The following is a 22,791-nucleotide window of genomic DNA, read 5'->3' on the forward strand; positions in this document are numbered from 1 at the left end:
TAGCTAGAGAGAAGTCAATGCATGACTTCAAAGCTTCAAAGGATAGGCTGACTCTCTTATTAGGGGCGAATGCAGCTGGTGACTTTAAGTTGAAGCCAATGTTCATTTACCATTCTGAAAACCTTAGGGCCCTTAAGAATTATGCTAAATCTGCTTTGCCTGTGCTCTATTAATGGAAAAACAAAGCCTGGATGACAGCACATCTGTTTATAACATGGTTTACTGAATATTTTAAACCCACTGTTGAGACCTACTGCAAAAAACAAACAAACAAATTGATTCCTTTCCAAATACTACTGCTCATTGATAATGTACCTGGCAACCCAAGAGCTCTGATGGAGATGTATGAGATTAATGTTGTTTTCATGCCTGCTAACACAACATCCATTCTGCAGTCCATGGGTCAAGGAGTAATTGACTTTCAAGTGTTATTAAAAAATAGATGTCGTAAGGCTATAGCTGCCATAGATAGTGATTCCTGTAATGGATCTGAGCAAAGTAAATTGAAAACCTTCTGGAAAAGATTCACCATTCTAGATGCCATTAAGAACATTCATGAAATCATGGCAAGAGGTCAAAATATTAACATTAACAGAAGTTTGGAAGAAGTTGATTCCAACACTCAGGGATGATTTTGAGGGCTCAATACTTCTGTGGAGGAAGTAACCGCAGATGTTGTGGAAATAGCAAGAAAGCTAGAATTAGAAGTGGAGCCTGGAAGCGTGCCTAAAATGCTGCAATCCCATGACAAAAACTTTAACGGATGAAGAGTTGCTTCTTATGGATGAGCAAAAAGAGTGGTTTCTTGAGATGGAAATCTACTCCTGGTGAAGATGCTGTGAAGAGTGTAGAAATGACAACAAAGGATTTAGAATATTACATAAACTTAGTGGATAAAGCAGTGGCAGGGTTTGAGATGACTGATTCCAATTTTCAAAGAACTTCTATTGTGGGTAAAATGCTATCAAACAAGCATCACATGCTACAGAGAAATCATTTGTGAAAGGAAAACAGAACTGATGCAGCAAACTTCACTGGTGTCTTAATTTAAGAAATTGCCACAGCTACCCCAACCTTCAATAAGCACCATCCTGATCAGTCAGCAGCCATCAACATCAAAGCAACACACTCCACCAGGAAAAGATTACAACTTGCTGAAGGCTCAGATGATGGTTAGCGTTTTTTAGCAATAAAGTATTTTTTAATTGAGGTATGTACATTGTTTTTTAGTCATAATACTATTGTACACTTAATACATTGCAGTATAATGTAAACATACTTTTGTATTCACTGGGAAACCAAAAAATTCATGTGACTCGCTTTATTGTGATATTCACTTTATTGTAGTGGTCTGGAACCAAAGTTGCAATATCTCTGAGGTATGTTTGTAGTAGCTACATAAAATATAAAGAGAAAGGAACCAAAGCATACCACTATAAAATAATCACAAAATCATGAAGCAAGACAGTAAGAGAGGAAGAAAGGGAACAAAGGTATTACAAGTGAACCAGAAAAAAATTAACAAAATTAAAAAAATTATATGTAAATGGCTTAAATTTTCCAATCAAGTGACATGGATTAGCTGAGTGGATTAAAAAAGAAAAAGCAAGACGTAACAACATGCTACCTACAAGAGCTCACGTTAGCTTTAAGGACACACATAGGCTGAAAGTAAAGAGATGGAAAAAGATATTCCATGTAACTGATAACTAAAAGGGAGAAGAACTGGCTTAATTCATATTAGGCAAAATAGACTCTAAGACAAAAATTCTCAAAAGAGAAAAAATATGTTATTATATAATGATAAAAGGGTCAATTCAACAGGAAGATATAACAAGAATAAGTATACGTGTACCTAATATAAAACACCTAAATATATCAAGCAAACATTGAAGATCTGAAGGGAGAAATATATATCAATGCAATAATCATAAGAGACTACAATATCCCTATAAAGGATTGATATTCCAGACAGAAAAGCAATAAGGAAATAATGGACTTGAACAACACTAGAGACCAGGTAGACCTAACAGATATATACAGAACTCAAAAGCAGAAGAATACACATTCTTCTCAAGTACACGTGGGACATTCTTCAGGATAGATCATATGTTAGGCCACAGAACAAATTCAAAAGATTGAAATTCTAAGTATTTTTTTCCAAACACAATGGAATGAAACTAGAAATCAATAATCATAAGAAATCAATAATCATAAGAAATCACAAATACTTGGAAATGAAATAATACATTCCTGAACCATTGGATCGAAGAGGAAATCAGGAGGGAATTTAAAAAATATCTTGACACAAACAAAAATGAAAATACAATGTACCAAAAATTACAGGATTGAGCAAAAGCAGTATTAAGAGGGAAGTATAGCAATAAATGCCTACATTAAAGAAGAAGCGCAATCTGAAACCAACACCCTAATTTTAATCCTTAAGGAACTAGAAAAAGAAAACAAGCTAAGCCAAAGTTAGCAGAAGAAAAGAAATAATAAAGATTAGAGCAGAAACAAATAAAATAGAGAACAGAAAATCAATTTTAAAGAATCAACAAAACTAACACTTGGTGTTTAGAAAAATTAAACACAAATGACAATCTTTTAGCTTCACTTAATATGGAAAATAGGAGAAGGCTCAAATAAAACCAGAAATGAATGAGGAGACATTATAATGGCTGACTCAGATATAAAAGGACCACAAGGGACTATTATGAACAATTATATACCAACAAACTGTATAATCTAGAAAAAGTGGATGAATTTCTAGAAACATACAACCTACCAAAACTGAATCAAGAAGAAATAGAAAGCCTGAACAGACCAATAACAAAGAAGGAGATTTAATCAGTCATCAAACCCCACCCCCCCCCCCCCCCCCCCAAAAAAGAAAAGTTCAGGACCAGATGGCTTCATAGGTAAATTCTCCAAACTTTCAAAGAAGAACTAATACTAACCCTTTCTACACTCTTTCAAAAAAGAGAAAAGGAAACACTTTCAAACTCATTCTATGAGGCCAGCATAATCCTGTTATCAGAGCCAAAGATACCACAATAAAAGAAAACTATAAGCCCATATCCCTAATCAACATGAACACAAACATCCTCAATAAATTACTAGAAAACTGACTTCAACAGCACATTAAAAGGGTCACATACTATGATCAAGTTGGATTTATCCCTGGGATGCAAGGATGGTTCAATATACACAAATTTATCAATGTGTTGCATCACACTAACAAAATACATGAAAAAACCCTCACGATCATCTCAACAGATGCAGAAAAATCATTTGACAAAATTTCACATCCATTCACGATTAATACTCTCAACAAAATGGATATAGAAGAAATTTATCTCAACACAATAAAGGCCATGCATGAAAAGCCAACAGTTAAAATCATAATCCATCAGGAAAAGTGGAAAACTTTCCCTCTAAAATCTGGTACAAGGAAAAGATATCCACTCTTATCACTTCTATTCAACAAAGTACTTACTGGAAGTCCTAGGCAGAGCAATCAGACAAGAAAAAGAAGTAAAAGGCATCCAAATTGGAAAGGAAGAAGTAAAATTATGTTATTTGCAGATGACATGATTAGATATATAGAAAACCCTAAAAACCCAACCAAAAGAAACCTGTGAGGAATAATAAATGAATTCAGTAAAGTTGCAGTATACAAAATCGACATACAAAAATCAGTTGCATTTCCATATACCAACAATGAACTATCTGAAAAGGAAATTAGGAAAACAATCCCATTCACAATAGCAACCAAAAGAATGAAATATTTAGGAATAAACTTAACCAAAGAGGTGAAAGACTTGTACACGGAAAACTGTAAAACACTGACGAAGAAAATTAAAGATGATACAATAAATGGAAACATATCTTGTGCTTATGGACTGGAAGAATTAGTATTATTAAAATGTCCATATTAACCAAAGTGATTTACAGATTCAATGTAATCCCTATTAAAATCCCAATGGCATTTTTCACAGAAATGGAAAAAAAATCCTAAAAGTCATATGGAACCACAGAAAAATAGCCAAAGTTATCATGAGCAAGAAGAATAAAGCTGGAGGCATCATGTTCCCTGATTTCAAAAATATATTACAAAGCTACAGTAATTAAAAACAGTATGATAGTGACATAAAAACAGACATGGATCATGGAACAGAATAGAAAACTCTGAAATAAATCCACACACCTACATTCAGTTCGGCTTCAAAAGGCATTCCAAGAACACACAATGGGGAAAGGGCAGTGTCTTCAATAAATGATGGTGGGAAAATTGAATATCCACAAACAAAAGAATGAATTTGAATCCTTATCTTGTCATAACATACACAAAAATCAACTGAAAGTGGATTAAAGAGTCAAATGTAAGGGGCTGGCCCCGTGGCCGAGTGGTTAAGTTCACGCGCTCCGTTGCAGGCGGCCCAGTGTTTCGTTGGTTCGAATCCTGGGCGCGGACATGGCACTGCTCATCAGACCACGCTGAGGCGGCATCCCACATGCCACAACTAGAGGGACCCACAACGAAGAATATACAACTATGTACTGGGGGGCTTTGGGGAGAAAAAGGAAAAAATAAAATCTTTAAAAAAAAAAAAAAAAAAAGAGTCAAATGTAAGACCTGAAACTATAAAACTACTAGAAGAAAACATAGGAAAAAAGCTTTTTGACATTGGTTTAGGCAATGATATTTTGGAAATGACACCAAAAAGGACAGGCAACAAAAGCGAAAATAGACAAGTGGGATTGAATCAAACTAAAAAGCTTCTGCACAACAAAGGAAACAGTCAACAGAATGAAAAGGCAACCTATGGAATGGCAGAAAATATTTGCAAACCATATATCTGTTAAGGAGTTAATATCCAAAATATATAAGGAATTCAAACAAATCAAGAGCAAAAGAACAACCCAATTAAAAAATAGGCTAAGGTCCAGAATATCCATTTCTCAAAAGAAGACATACAAATCGCCAACAGGTACATGAAAAGGAGCTCAACATCACTGATCCTCAGGGAAATGCAAATCAAAACCTCAATGAGATATCACCTCATGCCTGTTAGGATGGCTATTATGAAGAGGACAAACGATAATGTTGGCAAGGATCTTGTGAACTTGGCAGACTTAAGCTAAGTGAAATAAGCCAGACACAGAAAGACAAATACTATCCACCCTTACTTCTATGTGGAACCTAAAAAAGTTGAATCTTAAAAGCACAGAGTAAAATGTTGGTTGCCAAGGACTAAGGGATTGAAGAAATGGGGAAACGTTCATCAAAGTTTCTGTTATGCAGGATGAATAAGTTCAGGAGATCTAAAGTACACATGGTGCCTATAGTTAATACTGTGTTGTATATTTGAAATTGGCTGAGAGATTTGATATTAAATTTTCTCATCTCACACACAAAAAAACCATAACTATGTGAGGTGATGGATATGTTAATTAGCTCGATGGTGGTAATCATTTCACAAAGTATATGTATATCAAACCATCATGCTATACAGCTAAAATATAAACAGTTTTCAATTGTCAAGTATATACTTCAATAAAGCTGGAAAAAAATTCTACATGAGTTTGTTGGCTGTGTTCTAGAAGCTTAAGGAAACTGGAAGAAAAGCGCTAATGCATCACTAATTCTCATGACTCATTCTCACACAGTATAAAGTTTTTACCGTAGCACAGTTATAGGAAAATCAGATGACTGAACTACTAAAAGACCAGCTCACCCATAAAGGTTAATCTGCCTGATGTTTCCTAACCTTGGCAAGTAAAAAGAGCTAATGTGTAATCCATTTTCACATTTCTAAAAGAGTTTCCAAAACTGGGTTATTTATTTTCATAGCTATTCGAAAAAATGCAGAATTGAAAGTAATAAAAGAAAACAGTCCATGCTATAGCTCCCATATTAATTCCCACAAATAAGTTCAGTTATAGAAAGGTTAAAACAAGTAGTCCAAAAATATTTAGCCTTAATTATACATATCATAACTTTATAACTTTTTTTATAAAGTAACATTATTATTTTTCCCAATTACAAACAAACAGTTCTGAGCATTCATGTATAACAACAGAAAAAATACCAAGAAACAAAAGATCATTTATATTTCCATTTCTCAGAGACAGATTATATTTGAATTTTCTTACAACCTTTATAGACAGACAGCATTTTGTTTTTCTTTCTTTTTTTTAAGATTGGCTCCAAGCTAACACGTGTTGCCAGTCTTCCTCTTTTTTTTCTTCCTCTTCTCCCCAAGCCCCACTACACAGCTGTGTATCCTAGTTGTAAGTCATTCTAATTTTCTATGTGGGATGCCGCCACAGCATGGCCTAATGAGCGATGTGTAGGTCTGTGCGCAGGATCCAAACTTGCGCACCCTGGGCTGCCGAAGCAGAGTGCACGAACTTAACCACTTGGCCACCAGGCCGGCCTCTACAAATAGCATTTTTAAAATAGATATCTTATTAAAATTGGTTTCATACTTTTCTGTATCATTTCTCTACATTTAGTAATACATGCTTGTGTGGTTTATGTCTTTTATTGATGATATCTTTTATAGTCACCAATATATTATGAATATTGTCTATTCTATGGCACATTTTTTCAATGGCCAAATCATCTATTCAAAATCCGTCTCCAATTTTTCCATCCTAGTACCACAAAGCACAGAGAAGAGGGCATTAGTACTAGCCCTCATAGATCAAAATTTATTGAAAGCTTTATGCTTATCTTTGGCATTCCAGTCTGTAAGTAGATTTGTGTTTACTCCAAATGTCACATAATACTTTATGTAACTTTTCTCCCCAAATCTTCAAGTAAATCCAATGACGTTGCATCAGGTTTATCTGGTGGTGTTGCATACTCCCTGGCATATCACTATGAGGGTCTGCATAACCTAGTTTGAGAAACATTGGTTTAATTGATGATTTTCTAAGAGAACCTTGCTAAATCAACAGGGAAGCACGCTATAAAAACTATGCTAGAGACTCTGGACTGCGGATGGGCGGTTGGTGGAGGCAATTCTATTACGTAAAGTTACAAAGAGAAGACAGTTCATGGTTCAATGTCAAAGGTCTTACTGGTCTTTTGAAACCATCCTCGGCAGTCGATTCTATTCTATAAGATAGTGGGCAAGGACTAGGTTACACTTAGGCAAATGTTAGTATTGCTATTCTTATTATTTTTATCAGTTATAATTGTTATTTGTATTATTCAAAAGAATACTAATTTTTCAGCCCAAATTTCCTAGTCCTTCCATTAGGCTCTGGAGATGAAATAGACAAGCACTTCTTGCTCTTGAGGAGCACAAAATTAGTGGGAAGTTATGTATGTGCGTGTGTGTGTGTGTGTGTGTGTGTGTGTGTGTGTGACAAGAGCTAAGAATGAGTAGTGAAAGGAAAGAAATTGAAGATGGAGCACAGAGAAGACTTTGATGGAACAATAACTGAGAGAAGTTGAGAAAGGAAATGGGAAATGAGCAAGAACAGACATTTACTTTTGGAAAGAGGTAGGGTTTTTTCTGGAGGCAAATGGTGACAAAAAGTGATCTGTTGCAGGTACAGGCACATTTGGAGAGGGAAAAGAGAAAGTTAAGGGAGTTTGTTCCAAATGGCTCTATTTACTATTCAAATGATAGAAGAACGACGGCAGGGTGAAGAACATTTTAAGGGGCCGCTGGAGGATTTGAGGATTCTTATAGGAAAGCAGTGCCAGGAAACAGAAACACATGTGTCTAGAACCCTTGAGGGCCTAGCTAAGGTGATAAACTAAAATTTTTAGTAGTCCCAATGAGCATGACCAGAAGCAGTTTGGAAAATACAGATGGTTATAGTAACTCAACTTCAAAGATTGATAAAGCCATTATGACTGAACAGTGGATACTCGTATCTATTCTCAGGGATAGTCTGATAAATAAATGTGTTACTACATTCAAAGTACTTAGTAGAGTGCATGGCACATATTTAGGACTCAAATTTATGTTAAAATGAAAAAATAAGACATAATAGAATTCAAAGTGCTGATTGGGAATAAAATTGAGATGTTAGATCATTAAATCTCAGTTTATTAGGAAAAAAGTATTAAAAGCTAGTTGTATGGAAAAAAGCAGGAAGCATTGGGAATCCAGAATCATATTTTATCTTTTTAATTATGTTGGAAAACAGGTTTAGGAGGACTGATCAAGAAGTAGAGGATACAAGGATTAGATGAGATTTTTCTTTCTTTCTTTTCTTTTCTTTTTTTTTTTTGGTGAAGAAGATTGGTCCTGAGCGAACATCTGTTGCAAATCTTCCTCTTTTTGCTTGAGGAAGATTGTCACTGAGCTAACATGTGTGCCAATATTCCTCTGTTTTGTACGTGGAATGCCGTCACAGCATGGCTTGATGAGCAGTATGTAGGTCTGTGCCCAGGAGCCGAACCGGCAAATCCCAGGCCACCAAAGCGGAGCAGACGAACTTAACCACTATGCCACAGGTCCGGCCCCTAGATGAGATTTTCAACCCTAAATTTTCAGAGAGGATGATAAGGTCTAGAATGTATTCATGGGAGTTGGTTAAGGAGGAAACATATTTATGAAGGTGACAACATTGAAGAGGTCAATGTTTGCAAAGGATGAATCACCTGGAAGTTGAGATTGCTCACAATTTGATCCAGAGGAAAACCATCAGCAGAACAAGAACCCAGGTGTGTGGCCTTAAAAGAGAAGACATTTTTGAATAAGGTTCCTTTTTTTTTTTTTTGAGGAAGATTAGCCCTGAGCTAACTACTGCCAGTCCTCCTCTTTTTTGCTGAGTAAGCCTGGCCCTGAGCTAACATCCGTGCCCATCTTCCTCCACTTTATATGTGGGACGCCTACCCCAGCATGGCGTGCGAAGCAGTGCCATGTCTGCACCCAGATCCGAACCGGCAAACCCCAGGCCACCGAGAAGCAGAACGTGAGAACTTAACCACTGCGCCACCGGGCCAGCCCCTGAATAAGGTTCTAAGAACAAAATTTTGAAAGACGCATCGAGTAACTAGAAAGACAATGACCCTACTATCTAACATTGAAAATTTGAAAACTTTATAAGGGAATAAGTAGTCACTTAAGTGGAAGCATCTTAGGCTGTAGAAATTCAGATTTCAGTTAAGAGGATGATTTCTTAGAAAAGGAGTTAATGATAAGGCTTTTGTTTTCTTTATGCAATAGAATAAGAATTCTAGATTGTAGAGTAGAAACAGTTACTAGAAGGGAAATGGCCCAGGGAAGGGGAAAAGCTTACATGGATGGGAAAGACAGTCTGGAAAATGATAGACGACCAGAGGGATCTTTACCTTGTGCAGTTATTGCAAATCTTTGGAAATAAAGTAGACAGTGAAGCTACACTAATGCAACTAAGTTTCCTCTGGGATTTTTAAAGAACTTTAGTCAAAGCTATTTTGTTGCCTAGAGGACATGAAGATTTCATGGTAAAGTTTCATGGGCAGAAAAACTTTACCTCCTCCAACATGTACAGCTCTTTCTTCAATGTATGAGTAGGACTGGACCCGGAAAGAAATGCAATTCCTCACAATTCCAAGTTCCTCTATATTTAGATATTAAAAACAATACTTGAACATCCCATTTTCTGAAGAAATCACTTACCTCCAAATACACATCCTGGGGTAAAAGAGATATCATCAAGGGCAATAAAGATGTCCTCATTTCCGCTCAAATCAGCTTCAAATGCCACCTTAAATGGACTGTTACTGGAGAGAGGCGCATATCCGTACATCCAACCAGTTCTTTTATTGCCAATCACTGACCATTCCAGGATGTTTAGTCCAGATTCCTCAATGATATACACCTAATAATGGGGAAAAGCCAAAACACAGAAAAAGCAACTCTTTATGGTTTGGATGTTAGAGGTATGTGAGCATCCAGGTTGTTATTGAAAGAATAGAGTCTGGCAGTGTGACAGCTCAAAATCTTGAGTATAATATTTTCTATATGTACAAACTGTGGTTATACAGTGAGCCTATGGATGTTATGTTTTATTTGGTTAATTAGATCTTTGTTTGGTTTTCTTATATCAATTTCTGTGTATCAAATTGGACATAGTCAAAACTAACTTGTGGGGCCAACCCCGTGGCCAAGTGGTTAAGTTCAGGTGCTCTGCTTCTGTGGCCCAGGGTTTTGCCAGTTTGGATCCTGGGCATGGATCTAGTGCCACTCATCGAGCCACACTGAGGCAGTGTCCCACATAGCAGAACTAGAAGGACCTACAACTAGAATATACAACTACGTACTGGGGGGCTTTGGGGAGAAGAAGGGAAAAACAAAAAAAGATTGGCAACAGATGTCGGTTCAGGGCCAATCTTTAAAAAAAAATAAAAACTACAATTTTCTTAAGCAACTGAAATGCTGGAGGAGGTATACAACCAGAATTTTTCATTGCTAAAGAACTTTATCCATGTTTAAATAAGGTCTTACTGGAGAAAAAGAAAATCCTTATAGTAAACGAATAAGAGAGTATAGAAGTCATTTCAGAAAGCAAAGTAATGTGCAAAAAATATTTACCACTTTGACAGAGAGAACATCTTCCTGAATTAAATAACACTAATATTCAGGACTTTTTAAAGTGCAAGGACTAAGAGATTCAACAAACAAGAAGTGAAACAGAAATAAAGTTAGCTTTGAAACCAATCACCATGCCAAGTTCTAACTATTTTTTAAATAATCAAAACAATTCAACCAAAACAAAACTATCATTTCCTAGTGCTCTTCAAAAAATCTGTATTTAAACAACAACAAAAAAGGTAAAGTAGAAAAGATATTTTTCTATATTCTCTTTCTGCACCAAACTTTTACAGTTATCATTGCCCTAGAGGCAACATACATGTATATATATGGCTTACCATATGCTTCAGCAATCACTTATACAACCCTTTTTTCATGTGAGAAAAAGAAGACCCGAAAAAAGAAAACACATAGGTACTAATTTTCCTCTATTGTAGTAGTCTTTTTGTCCAACGACATTTCCTTCTACTGAAAAATTTTACTTTCTCACTTTTTTTCTTAGTGGCAAAATTTATCTACAGATAATTTATCCCATAAAAACTTATCCAAAATTTACACTATCAGATGGAGAGGATAATACCACTCATCCTAGTAGATATAATATTATATTGACATTCTAGAAATACTACCAAAAACCACCAAAGAACCCAGACCCAGAAATTAAGTGCACTGCCAATGTTCACCACTACAAAAAGTCTAAGGTTGAGCCAGAAATCCAACTGTTCACAGAAGATAAACAAAACACCAAAAGCAAATCAAGATGATAGATCAAATAAAAACAGAAAACTTTCCCAGAGTTTGGAAACCTGAAAAGTGAGATTTTAACATCAACATTTGGAAAAACAGGCATTTCCTAAGCAAAAATCACTTTTTATACTGATTTCTCAGTAAATGGAATAAGCTAAGATTCAAGATGCAAGTAATTTGGGTCAGTTGACTGTTTCCAGTTTCACACAGAAGCAAATACTCATCCCAAATAGTCTTCAGCTCCAAGATTTGGTGGATGTGTAGTTCTCAAATTCATGCAAATTTTCCCCATTTAAAAAAAATTAAAAGTAAAAAGGTATGAATCTTCCAATTCAACTTGATAATGGGCCAATGCTACAAAATCAAACTAAATTGAGCTCTCCTTTTTGCACAACGTCTAGGTTACATCACAAAGATTTAAAAGGGGACAGCTTTCTTGTATTTATTTTGTAATTCTTTTTCTGGCAAAATCGGTTCAGAAAACCAAATTACATGAAAACACATCTCAATATCTCCTGTTTTTCCCTCCTGAAATCCTAGCATATACGTATTTTTTTAATGTATCTATTTTTATTGTTTTTATACTTCATTTTATTCTCTGCTCTCAGTCTTTTTAATCTTTAATCAATTCTACATGCTCTTGCCAAATTCCCTTTCCTTCCAATTTCTTTTTACTCTACTTCTCAAAACTCTATGTGGTCTCCTGCCCATCCCCCCATCGTGAGGATTAACTCTCCAACAGATGTCAATCTATCTTATACCATTGTTTCACACTACTACGATCTAAACGAATTCTGGTCAACCTCCCTAACTCACTACTTAATTTCAATGAAATGTCTTGACAGGCTCACAGGTTGCTTAATAGTAACACGTATTTATAATACCACCAATGTATTAAATTGAACAATTGCTTATTATGTCAAGTGTTTCTATAGTCCCAACAGCTAAAGGAAAAACTAAGAGGCTCATTTAAGGACTCCGTTTAATGTTGGGTTTTATTTATGGCCAATAGGAAACCCACTAGAGGCAACAATTATAGCTTATTATTTGAAATAGCTTTCTAAAAATCAACTGCTAGAAGACTAATTTGGCTATTTCTATTTTAATATTCTAAGTTTTGGTTGAACGCATACCCATTAATTTAATAATTATCAATATTATATATTATAAAACTATTATTTTATCACAAAAACAATATAGATTCAAAGAATATATAAGTAATTATGTATCATAATGAAGTTTATATATTATAATCAGTTATTTTGTATTCAGAGGTGATATTATAATCAAAGCTTATGCTGTAGGGTGGAAAAAACTTGAAGAGAACTTGCTAAGTCAAAACATAGTCAGAATAGAGGCCAGCACCCTGGCCAACTGGTTGAGTTTGCACATTCTGCTTCAGTGGCCTGGGGTTTGCTGGTTAGGATCGTGGGTGTGGACCTAGCACCGCTCATCAAGTCATGCTGTAGAGGCATCCACATGGAAGATCTAGAATGACCTACCATGAGGATATACAACTATGTGCTGGGGATTGGGCAGAAAAAAAACATAGAATAAAATATTATCTAAATATAAATATTATAAATAATATTATCCAGTTAAATCTATGTCAAGTCTTTTGAGGAAGCAACTCTTCAGCATTTATTTAGAATGAACATTCCTTTGGAAGCAAACATTCAACAACAGACATGAAAAGGTAGTTGAAAATATGATTGTTAACAATTAAATCCCAGAATTGGATGAATATTAGAAGCCAGCTAGTTCAATAATATCCGTGTATCTAGGCTGTCCAGGTAAAAAATAGAAAGAACTTGATTAGTAGCTTTTCCTCAAGTTCCTCTTCTGCAGCTGGTCAGAATCTCCAGGTACCCACATCACTGAAGGCAAATGACTAGCACTTATTTAGAGAATCTGAATGGACACTTCTGGATATCAGAAATACTTTACCCACTTCATATGTATCTATTTCATTAAAGTTACTGTGTGAAATGTATCAGTGGGTGGAAACATTGGCTTTACTTTGCCCTCAGATACTCTAACCTGTTCTGCTAGGAGTCTGCTCTTTAATCACCACTGAGAGTGCAAAGCAATGAACTGACCTACAATTAATCCTTACTAAGCACAGGTTTTCATGGTTTCATTTGAAAACACTCAAATTTTATATAAGAAGAAAGAAAAAGTCAAAACTAATGGAAAAGGAAATTTCCCTCAAAAAAAAGCTTATAGATTTTAAATTAATTTAACAAAGGATAGACATAGCTACAATGTTGCCCACATTAATAAAAATTTAGCATATTCACATATATTATGTTATATGAACCCTACTCCCTATGTGGGCATAGGGTAAGATTATTGACTGCCCTGTACAGATCTGGAATTAGAGATGTAGAGAGAGATTAAGCAATTCACTACACATATAAAGCACAGACTTCCAGTCTCCACTATGGCATGTAGTGGAGGACCATTTCTGGTCCTCAGGACAGGAAAAAAGCTGAATGAATTGAAAGTCAAGAACTTTTCTTAGATCTATCAGAGAATTGAGGTCATAGGGCAATAATGACAGCAACTTCCAAAATTGGAGAGAGAGATCAGTGGACTCTGAGAACCACAATTTACCAGAGCAGAAGCCCAGTGATAGGAACCCCTGTAGAAACTAGTGGTGAAGCAGGGTAATCTAAACTGTAGTTGATGAACTGTTGGAGCCTTATTGTGGACAAGTTTGAAAGTTAAACTTCTTGGGGGGATCCAACACTTTTCTGAGTTTGACTTTCAGGAGCCCAGCAGGTTCTCACAGTGAAAGTAAGAGAAAAATTCTGTCAAATTATTGGCAGGAGGTGAAAAGCAGCTATTTTGAAACATAACCAGAGCATTCTGTTCTTCTTAGCAAGACCTGCCCTCAAGACAAACTATTTAAAGAAAGCCTAATTTACTAGGGTTTACCACAGCCCAATCAAATTGGAGGAAAGAAAGTACCTAACTCCAGTCCCTGATAGCTTTCCAAGTGGGGGAAGGGAAGTAACCAATTCCAGCCACCTCTAGCCATTCTGACTTATCTAAGGAGGGAAAAGAAAAAAGAAACCAAGAGGTAACTGTGAAGGATACAACACAGGGGCATAAATGAATCACTAAAAGACAGAACTAACCATAAGCCTACTGAAAGTTTTCTCTCACCCTACAACTTCCCAACACAAAAATAAGGCTTCTGTGGCATAATAGGGAAATACAACTGAAAGAACAGCATGTTTTAGACCTTATTTAGGAAGAAATTTCTCTGGAAAGACAAAGACAATGGGGAAGATGCACATACAACAAAGACAACAGAGGAAATTATAGCCTCTGATACCTAGAGTTACAGCAAAGAGTAAATACAGCCTAACCTAAAGCCAGATAAACATAAGACCTCATACTAAAAGCCCAAATCCTTCCAGCTAGTACATCATGTCAGGCTGTGGAAAAAGTTACAAGGCATACTAAAAGACAAAACACACACTTTGAAGAGACAGTGCAAGCATCAGCACCAGATATAGATAAGGTAGAGGTGTTGGAATTATCAGACAGTAAATTTAATACAAGTATGATTAACAATCTAAGGGCTCTAACGGAAAAAGTGGACAACATGTAAGAACAGATGGACAACGTAAACAGAGAGATGGAAACTCTAAAAGAGAATCAAAAGGAAATGCTGGAAATGAAAAACACTCTAACGGAAATGAAGCATGCTTTTGATAGGCTCCAACAGATTGCACACAGTAGACAAAAAAATCATTGATCTTGAAGATATGTCCATAGAAATTTTCAAATCTGAAATAAGCAGAAAACAAAAGCTTAACAAAATGGAACAGAATACTCAAGAACTCCAACCTGGAAGTCTGTATCCAGCAAAATTATCGAGAAATAAAGATTTTCTCAGACAAACAAACATTGAAGAAAGTTTTTGTTGGTCGACCTGCCTTGCAAATAAATCGAAAGAAGTTCTTCAGAGAAGATAAATAGTATCAGTCAGAAAATCAAATATACATAATGAAACGAAGAATGTTGGAGAAAGAATAAATGAAGGTAAATAAAATCCTTCTTTTTTTCTTACTAATAACTGATCTAACAGATAACAGTTTTTTCAAAATAATAATAACATTAACGTATTCAGTGATTTTAGTTTTTGGGTAAGTGAAATGAATGGCAGCCTGTAATAAGAGATGGGAAGGAGGAATTGAGAATACTGTCTTATAAGTTACTAGCCCTATTCGTGAAGTGGTACAGTGTTACTTGAAAGTGGACTTGGATTATTTATTTGTAAATGCATATTGCAAACTCATGGGTCAACAATAAAAAACGTTTAAAAAGAAGTATAATCGACATGTTAGGAGAGGAGAAAAAAGGAATCATAAAATGTTCAGTTAAAACAAAAAAGGCAAGCCAGCCCTATGGCCTAGTGGTTAAATTTCAGCACTCACCACTTCGGTGGCCTGAGTTTGCCTCCCTGTTGCAGAACCCCACCACCCATCTGTCAGTTGCTGTGCTGCGGTGGCAGCTCACATGGAAGAACTAGAATGACTTACCACTAGGATATACAACTATATACTGGGGCTTCGGAGAGGAAAGGAAAGGAAAAAAAAAGAGAGGAAGATTGGCAACAGATGGTTAGCTCAGGGCAAATATTATTGCAAGCAAAACAAAACAAACAAACAAACAAAAAGAACCCAGAAAAGACAAGAAAGAATGGAGAACAAAAAAGAAGAGAAAGAGCAAGGTCAACATATGTAAAACAGTAACAAATATGTTAGATATTGATCCAACTATGAATAATCACTTTAAAAAATGTCAATTTTCTAAATACACGAATTAAAAGACAGAGATTGTCAGAGTGGATTAAAAAACAACACCCAACTATATGTTGTCTAAAACAAACCCACATTAAATGTAAAGGCACAGATAGACTAAAAGTAAAGAGATGGAGAAATATATACCTTGCTAATATTAATGAAAAGAAAGCTGGAAAAGATATATAGTTTTGGACAAAGAAGACTTCAGAGAAAGGGAAATTATCAGGGACAAAGAGGGTACTAGATAATGAGAAAGTGCTCAATTGTCTAAGAAGACATAGCAATCCTGAATGTGTACACCTAACAACAGAACATCAAATATTTTGAGGCAAAAATTGGTAGACTTTAGGAGAAATAGATGAATCTACTCTCACAGTTGGAGACTTCAACATCCTTCTATAACTAATTGACAGATCGGGAGGCAGAAAACCAGTAAGGGCATAGCTGAATTAAACAGCATCAATCAACTAGATCTAATTTGCATTTATAGAATGCTTCATCCAGCAACAGCAGAATACACATTCTTCTCAAACTCACAGGGAACACGCAACAAGATTGATGACATTCTGGGCCATAAAATACATTGTAGTGAGTTTAAAAGAATAGAAATCATATAATATATGCTCTCAGATCACAACAGATTTTAACTGGGAATCAATAACAGCAAAATAGCTGGAAAACCTCAAAATACTTGGAGAGTATACAATATACTACTCAATAACACATGGATTAAAGAAGTCACACGAGAAATTAAAAATATTTCCAACTAGATGAAAATAAAAATACAACTGATCCAAATTTGTGGGATGCAGTGAAGCAGTACTTAGAAATTTTATGAAATTAAGTGCATTTAATAGAAAGCAAGAAAGATCTAAAATAAATAATCTAAGCTGATTCTTTGAAAAAACAATTGCTAAACTTCTAACCAGGTTAGCTAGGGAAAGAAAGAGAGAAGACACAAATGTAAACATCAGAAATGAAAAAGGAGTCATCACTATTGATTACTTGAAAGGATACTAAAGGATTATTATTAACAACTGTATGCCCACAAATTTGACAATCTAGATGAAATTGACCAATTTCCTGAAAGGTACATCTACCAAAACTCACACAAGGAGAAACAGGTAATCTTAATAGGCCTACACGTATCAATGAAATTGAATCAAATATTAATAACCTTCAAAAACAGAAAGAACCAGGCCCAGATGGGTTCACTGGTAAATTCTACCACATATTTGAGGAAGAAATTACACCAGTTCTCTACAGTTACATCCAGAAAATTGAAGCAAAGGAAACATTTCCAAATTTTTTCTATAAGGCCAACTTTACCTTAATATCAAAACCAGATAAGACATTTTAGAAAGGATAACTACTGACCAATATCTTGCATGAAGATAGATGCAAAAAATCTCAACAAAATATTAGCAAATTGAATCTAATAATGTATAAAAAGAGTTAGACATGGCCACCAGGTGGGATTTATTCCAGGTATGCTACGTTGGCAAACATTGGAAAATCAATTAATGTAATCTTTCATATCAGCAGGATATAGAGGGAAAACCATATAATTTTATTGATAGAAGTGGAAAAACTATATAACAAAATCCAACATTCATTCATTACAACAACTCTTAGGAAACTAGGAATAGGAAGGGAACTGCCTCAACTTGATAAAGAACATTTACAAAGAACCTATAGCTAACCTCATTCTTAATGGTGAGAAACTAGATACTTTCCTGCTAAGATGAGGAACAAGAAGGATGTCTGCTCTCACTGCTTCAATTCAATATTGTACTGGTAGTTGTAGCTAATGCAATAAGAGAAGAAAAGGAAATTAAAAGAATACTGATTGTGAAGAAATAGAAATGTCTTTGCTTGCAAGTGACATGATTGTCTATGTAGAAAATCCCAAAAAATCAACAAAGAAAAGACTTCCAGAAAGTAATAAGTGATTTATAGCGAGGACACAGGATAAAAAGTTAATAATATACAAAAGTCAACTATTTTCCTATATTCCGGCAATGAACAATTGGATTTGAAATTAAAAACGGAATATTATTTATATTAGCACTGAAAAAAGAACTATATGTGTATGCATGTAACCAAGAAGTACATGATCTATAGAAAGAACACCACAAAACTGATGGAAAATAATCAAAGATCTACATAAATGCATGACATTCCATGAGGAAGACTCAATATGTTCAAGGTATAAATTCTTCCCAACTTGATGTATAGATTCAATTCAATCCAAGTCAAAATCTCTGCAAGTTATTTCAAGGTTGACAAAATCATTCTAAGATTGATAAGGAAAGACAGCAGAGTCAGAATAGGCAACACAATATTGCAGGGGAACAAAGTCAGAGGACCGACACTACCTGACTCTAAGACATTATGTAAGCTACAGTAAACCGAAGGCAGAGCGGTATGGGTGAAAGAATAGACAAATTGATCAATGGAACTGAGTAGAGAGCCTGGAAACAGACTCACATAAATATAGTCAACTGATCTTTGATAAAGGAACAAAGGCAATTTAATGAGGAAGCTTAGTCTTTTTAATAAATGGTACTGGAACAACTAGATCGACATGCAGAAAAAAGATTCTAGACACAGAGCTTTCATGTTTCCCCAAAATTAACTCAAAATGGTTCATAGACCTAAATGTCAGCTGCAAAACTACAAAATTTCTAGAAGATCACACAGGAGAAAATCTAGGTCACTTTGGATTTTGCAGTTACCTTTTTTAGATACAAAACCAAAATCATGAGCCTTGAATGAAAAAATTGTAAGTTGGGCTTCATTGAAATTAAAAATTTCTGCTCCAAGAAAGACAGTGTTATGACAATTAAAAGACAACTCAGAGACTGGAGAAGATATTTTGAAACACTTATCTGATAAAGAACTTGTATCCAAAATATACAAAGAACTTTTAAATCTCAAAAACAAGAAAAGAAGCAACCCAATTAAATAACGGACAAAATATCTGAACAGACACATTGCCAAAGAAACAATACAGATGGCAAATAAGCATAGGATACAATGCTTAACATCATGTGTTATCGGGGACTGGCTAAAATCCAAATCACTGAAAACACCAAATGCTCGCGAGGAGCAATAGGACCTCTTTATGGTTGCTGGTGGGAACGAGAAATGATACAGCCACTTTAAAAGACAATTTTGCAGTTTCTCACAAAACCAGACATACTCTTACCATATGATCCAGCAATTATGCCCCTTGTTATTTACCTAAAGAAGTCAAAAACTTCTATCTACACAAAAACCTGGACATGAATGTTTATAGCAGCTTTATTTATCGTTGTCAAAACTTGGAAGCAACCAAGAGGTTCTTCAATAGGTGAATGGATAAACAAACTGGTACATCCATACAAGGGAATCTTATTCAGTGATAAAAGAAAAATGAGCTATCAAGCCACAAAAAGACATGAGGAAATTTAAGTGTATATTTCTAAGTGAAAGAAGCCAATCTGAAAATTTCAAGCTATAAAACTATAAAACTTCTAGAAGATGAAAAAGGAGAAAAGCTAGGTGACCTTGAGTTTTGCATTTTTTTAAAATAAGAGATCAGTTAATGGATAACAGTATGTACAGACTGAGACGATGCCAGGGTTTGTAGTGATGAGCTTCCCAGGAATAGACCAACAGACGGACAGGAGTGGCCCACACAGAGGGACAGGGAAACAAAGGCAAATGGATAAGAGGCCCAGGTCCAGCCTTAGTAGCTCTGTCTGGGCTTCAGATCCAGTTCTGCCCTGGGGACTGGGAGATAAACAAGGCTGGCACGGGCCTTGGTTCTTGTAGAGGCCCCCTCTTCATTCTTTCCTGTCCCTCATCAGTAGGCTGCGACCTTTTGCAGGTGGTATTTCTGGGGCTAGGGAATGGTTAGTCTGGGAGTGAGCAGAGGGTCAAGGCTCTTGGAGCCTCCCTAGAGAGGTAGGGGCCTGGGTGGTATGGGGTCAGGCACCAGGCATCTGGGTGGGGCCCTGCTGAGCAGGGCAGGCCCCTGACCCTGCTCACCATACCAACATGGTGCAATAAATAAGGTTTCAAGAATGATTCTAACCATATGAATTTCTGGAAAAGGCTAAACTATAGACACACTAAAAAGAATCAGTGGTTGCCTGGGGTATGGGGAGGTAGGCAGGGATGAATAGTTGAGCACAGGGGATTTTTAGGGCAGTGAAGCTATTCTATATGATACTATGGATACGTGTCATTACACGTTTGTGACAACTGATGGAACGTACAACGCAAAGAGGGAACTCTAATGTAAACCATGGAGTGTAGTTAATAATAAATGTTAATATGAGCTCATCAATTGCAACAAATGTGCCACAGTAGTGCAAGATATTAATAACGGTGGAAACTTGGAGGGGCTATATGGGAACTGTCTGTACATTCTGCTCAATTTTTCTGTAAACCTAAAACTGTTCAAAAAAATAAAGTCCACTAATTTAAAAAGTTATTTAAGAAAATCCAAAATATACACAGAACAGAGTGATGGAGCTACGATGGAACTTTCCTTCTTTGCTTTGATTTACTCAATTGCCTATTTCGTTGGAAAAACACAAATGTATCATCCATTTCAATGCCAATTAAAACAATTATTCAAATAGTCACTTGGTCCTCTAAACACATTTATTCACTCTCTCTTTCCTCCCTTCCCTCTTTCCATCACACTTTCTATTTCTAATTTGGACATTTAAAAAAGTCAGGTGGCACATCATCTCTAACTTTGCCAATATCAACTACTTTCCCCAACTCCCTCTTAAGAGACCAAGCGTCTTTGCCTGATCAGAGGCAAGAATTATAAAAGTACCAGGTACATTAAGCTATCAAAGGAAGCATTTAAGAATTCAGTTAGTAATAGGAATTTTCTAGAATTGGGCTCCACAGCAGAGGTAATAAGAATGTCCTTACAATGGTATAAAAGTTTCTTCAAGATCTCTCTCCTCTCCCCCTTTCCTCCATGTCTTACTATTCTCTCCCTCCCTGTGCTATAACCACAAAGCTCCCTTGCCAATCCTCCTGAACACCAGGGACACCCCCAGCTTGGGGCTTTGCACTGTTTTTCTCTTATCTGAAATGTTCATTCATCCTGGCCCCAATGGCTCACCACCTCACCTCCTTGAAGTGTTGGCTCAAAGCTTACATTATTAAGGACCTGCTTTGACCACACCCAGCCCCACCAATCCTCTTACTTTGCTCTACTTTGTTACATAATCTTTAAAAAGACTACTCAACTTGCTCATTCACCACATTTCCTGTTTACTGTCTGTTCCTCTATTATAACACAAATTCTGTGAGGGCAGGGAGTTGGTCTTTTTTGTTTACTCATGGATGCCTCTAGGCATCTAACACTGCCAGGTATACAATAGTACTCATTTGCTGAAGAATGAAAGAATGGAAAAGTTAAAGATTAGAAACTTTAGCGTTGGAAAGGATCTCGTTAATTTTCTAGTCAAAAACTTGACAGAGGACTAGAGATCAAGTGACTCGCTAGTCAATGATGGAAGCAGAGGAAGAATCTCGTATTTCTCACTGTGCAATTTCTACTTTAGGAAATTCATCATTTTATTTGAAAAAGCAATTTAACTACTTATAAAAGTCAGGATTATTCAGGTCCCAACACGAGCTAATGCTTTAATCACTATGTTTACAAATAATTGACACAAAAACATTACCACAACTTTCTGGGTTTCCATGTCACCGAGTTAGAAACAAGCTATGGTGTTGTAGGGAGGAGGACTTTTCCTCTACCTAATGTGGGCTCGTCTGGCCGGGGAACCAATTAAATTCACATGAGACAGAATAGCAAGAGAAAATTAAACAAAGCTTTATGAGGACCATGGCCTGGGGCCTTTCTTCCCGAAGGAAGAAAGGGCACTGAAGAAGTGGGGTGCACATAGTGGATGTCTTGGGCTAAATTATTTAATTTCTTCTAACTTCAATTTCTCCTCTACTAAATGGAAGACATATTAATACCTACCTGATAGATCTGTTATTAGCTTTAAATGAAAATAATGCATACAAAGTTAGTATCAACACTAAGGACATTTCCTTTTTACTATTATTCATGTGTTTGCTATTTCATATCATACATCATCTATTCTGAAAAAAGAGTTAATGTAATAGGATGAGCCATGTTGATGAGAATAACTGGGCCATTTCATCATGAGTAGCTGACACGCTTTTGTAGGATTTAAAAAATGATTTCAGGGGGCAATTTCAGGTTTTTCAGATTTTTTACAAAAGCAGTGCCAGTGTCCTTGTAAATAAGGAGAATGAGAACCAGAGAGCTTTAGAAACTTCGTAAGTCTCTGGTCACTAGTCACTTAGAAAGCTGGGTCAGGACACGGGTTTCCTGCGTACCAGTCAATTGCCTTTCCTGAACATCGCTGGGTCTGCAATAAACATCACTGGCTGTACCAGCGGAGGAAGGGCTGAGAAAAAATTACAGCTACCATGCACGTGGAAATTGAAATGGCTGCTTTGTATTTAGCTCTACAACATTAACCTTACATTCTTTGAAAGACATAGACTATTTATGAGTAATCAGAAATAAAGCACCAACAAAATGTGTCTTAATAGCAGAATGACCTGTGTAGCACTCGATGTTAGCCTGCTAGTTTTTTTCTCCCAACTAATAATATCAC

At 36.0% G+C, this 22,791-nt stretch overlaps 1 protein-coding gene across 1 annotated transcript in view; it reads right to left on the reverse strand.

Annotated features, from left to right (window-relative positions):
- Positions 1 to 22,791, reverse strand: part of MALRD1 (MAM and LDL receptor class A domain containing 1) — a 653,802-nt gene that overhangs the window by 133,474 nt on the left and 497,537 nt on the right. The window contains exon 34 of the mRNA XM_023631939.2: positions 9,636 to 9,837. Coding sequence (XP_023487707.2) covers positions 9,636 to 9,837 — 202 coding nt within the window. The remainder of the gene's footprint in view (positions 1 to 9,635; positions 9,838 to 22,791) is intronic.

The sequence above is a fragment of the Equus caballus genome, chromosome 29, assembly GCF_041296265.1.
Source record: "Equus caballus isolate H_3958 breed thoroughbred chromosome 29, TB-T2T, whole genome shotgun sequence".
Classification (NCBI taxonomy): Eukaryota; Metazoa; Chordata; class Mammalia; order Perissodactyla; family Equidae; genus Equus; species Equus caballus.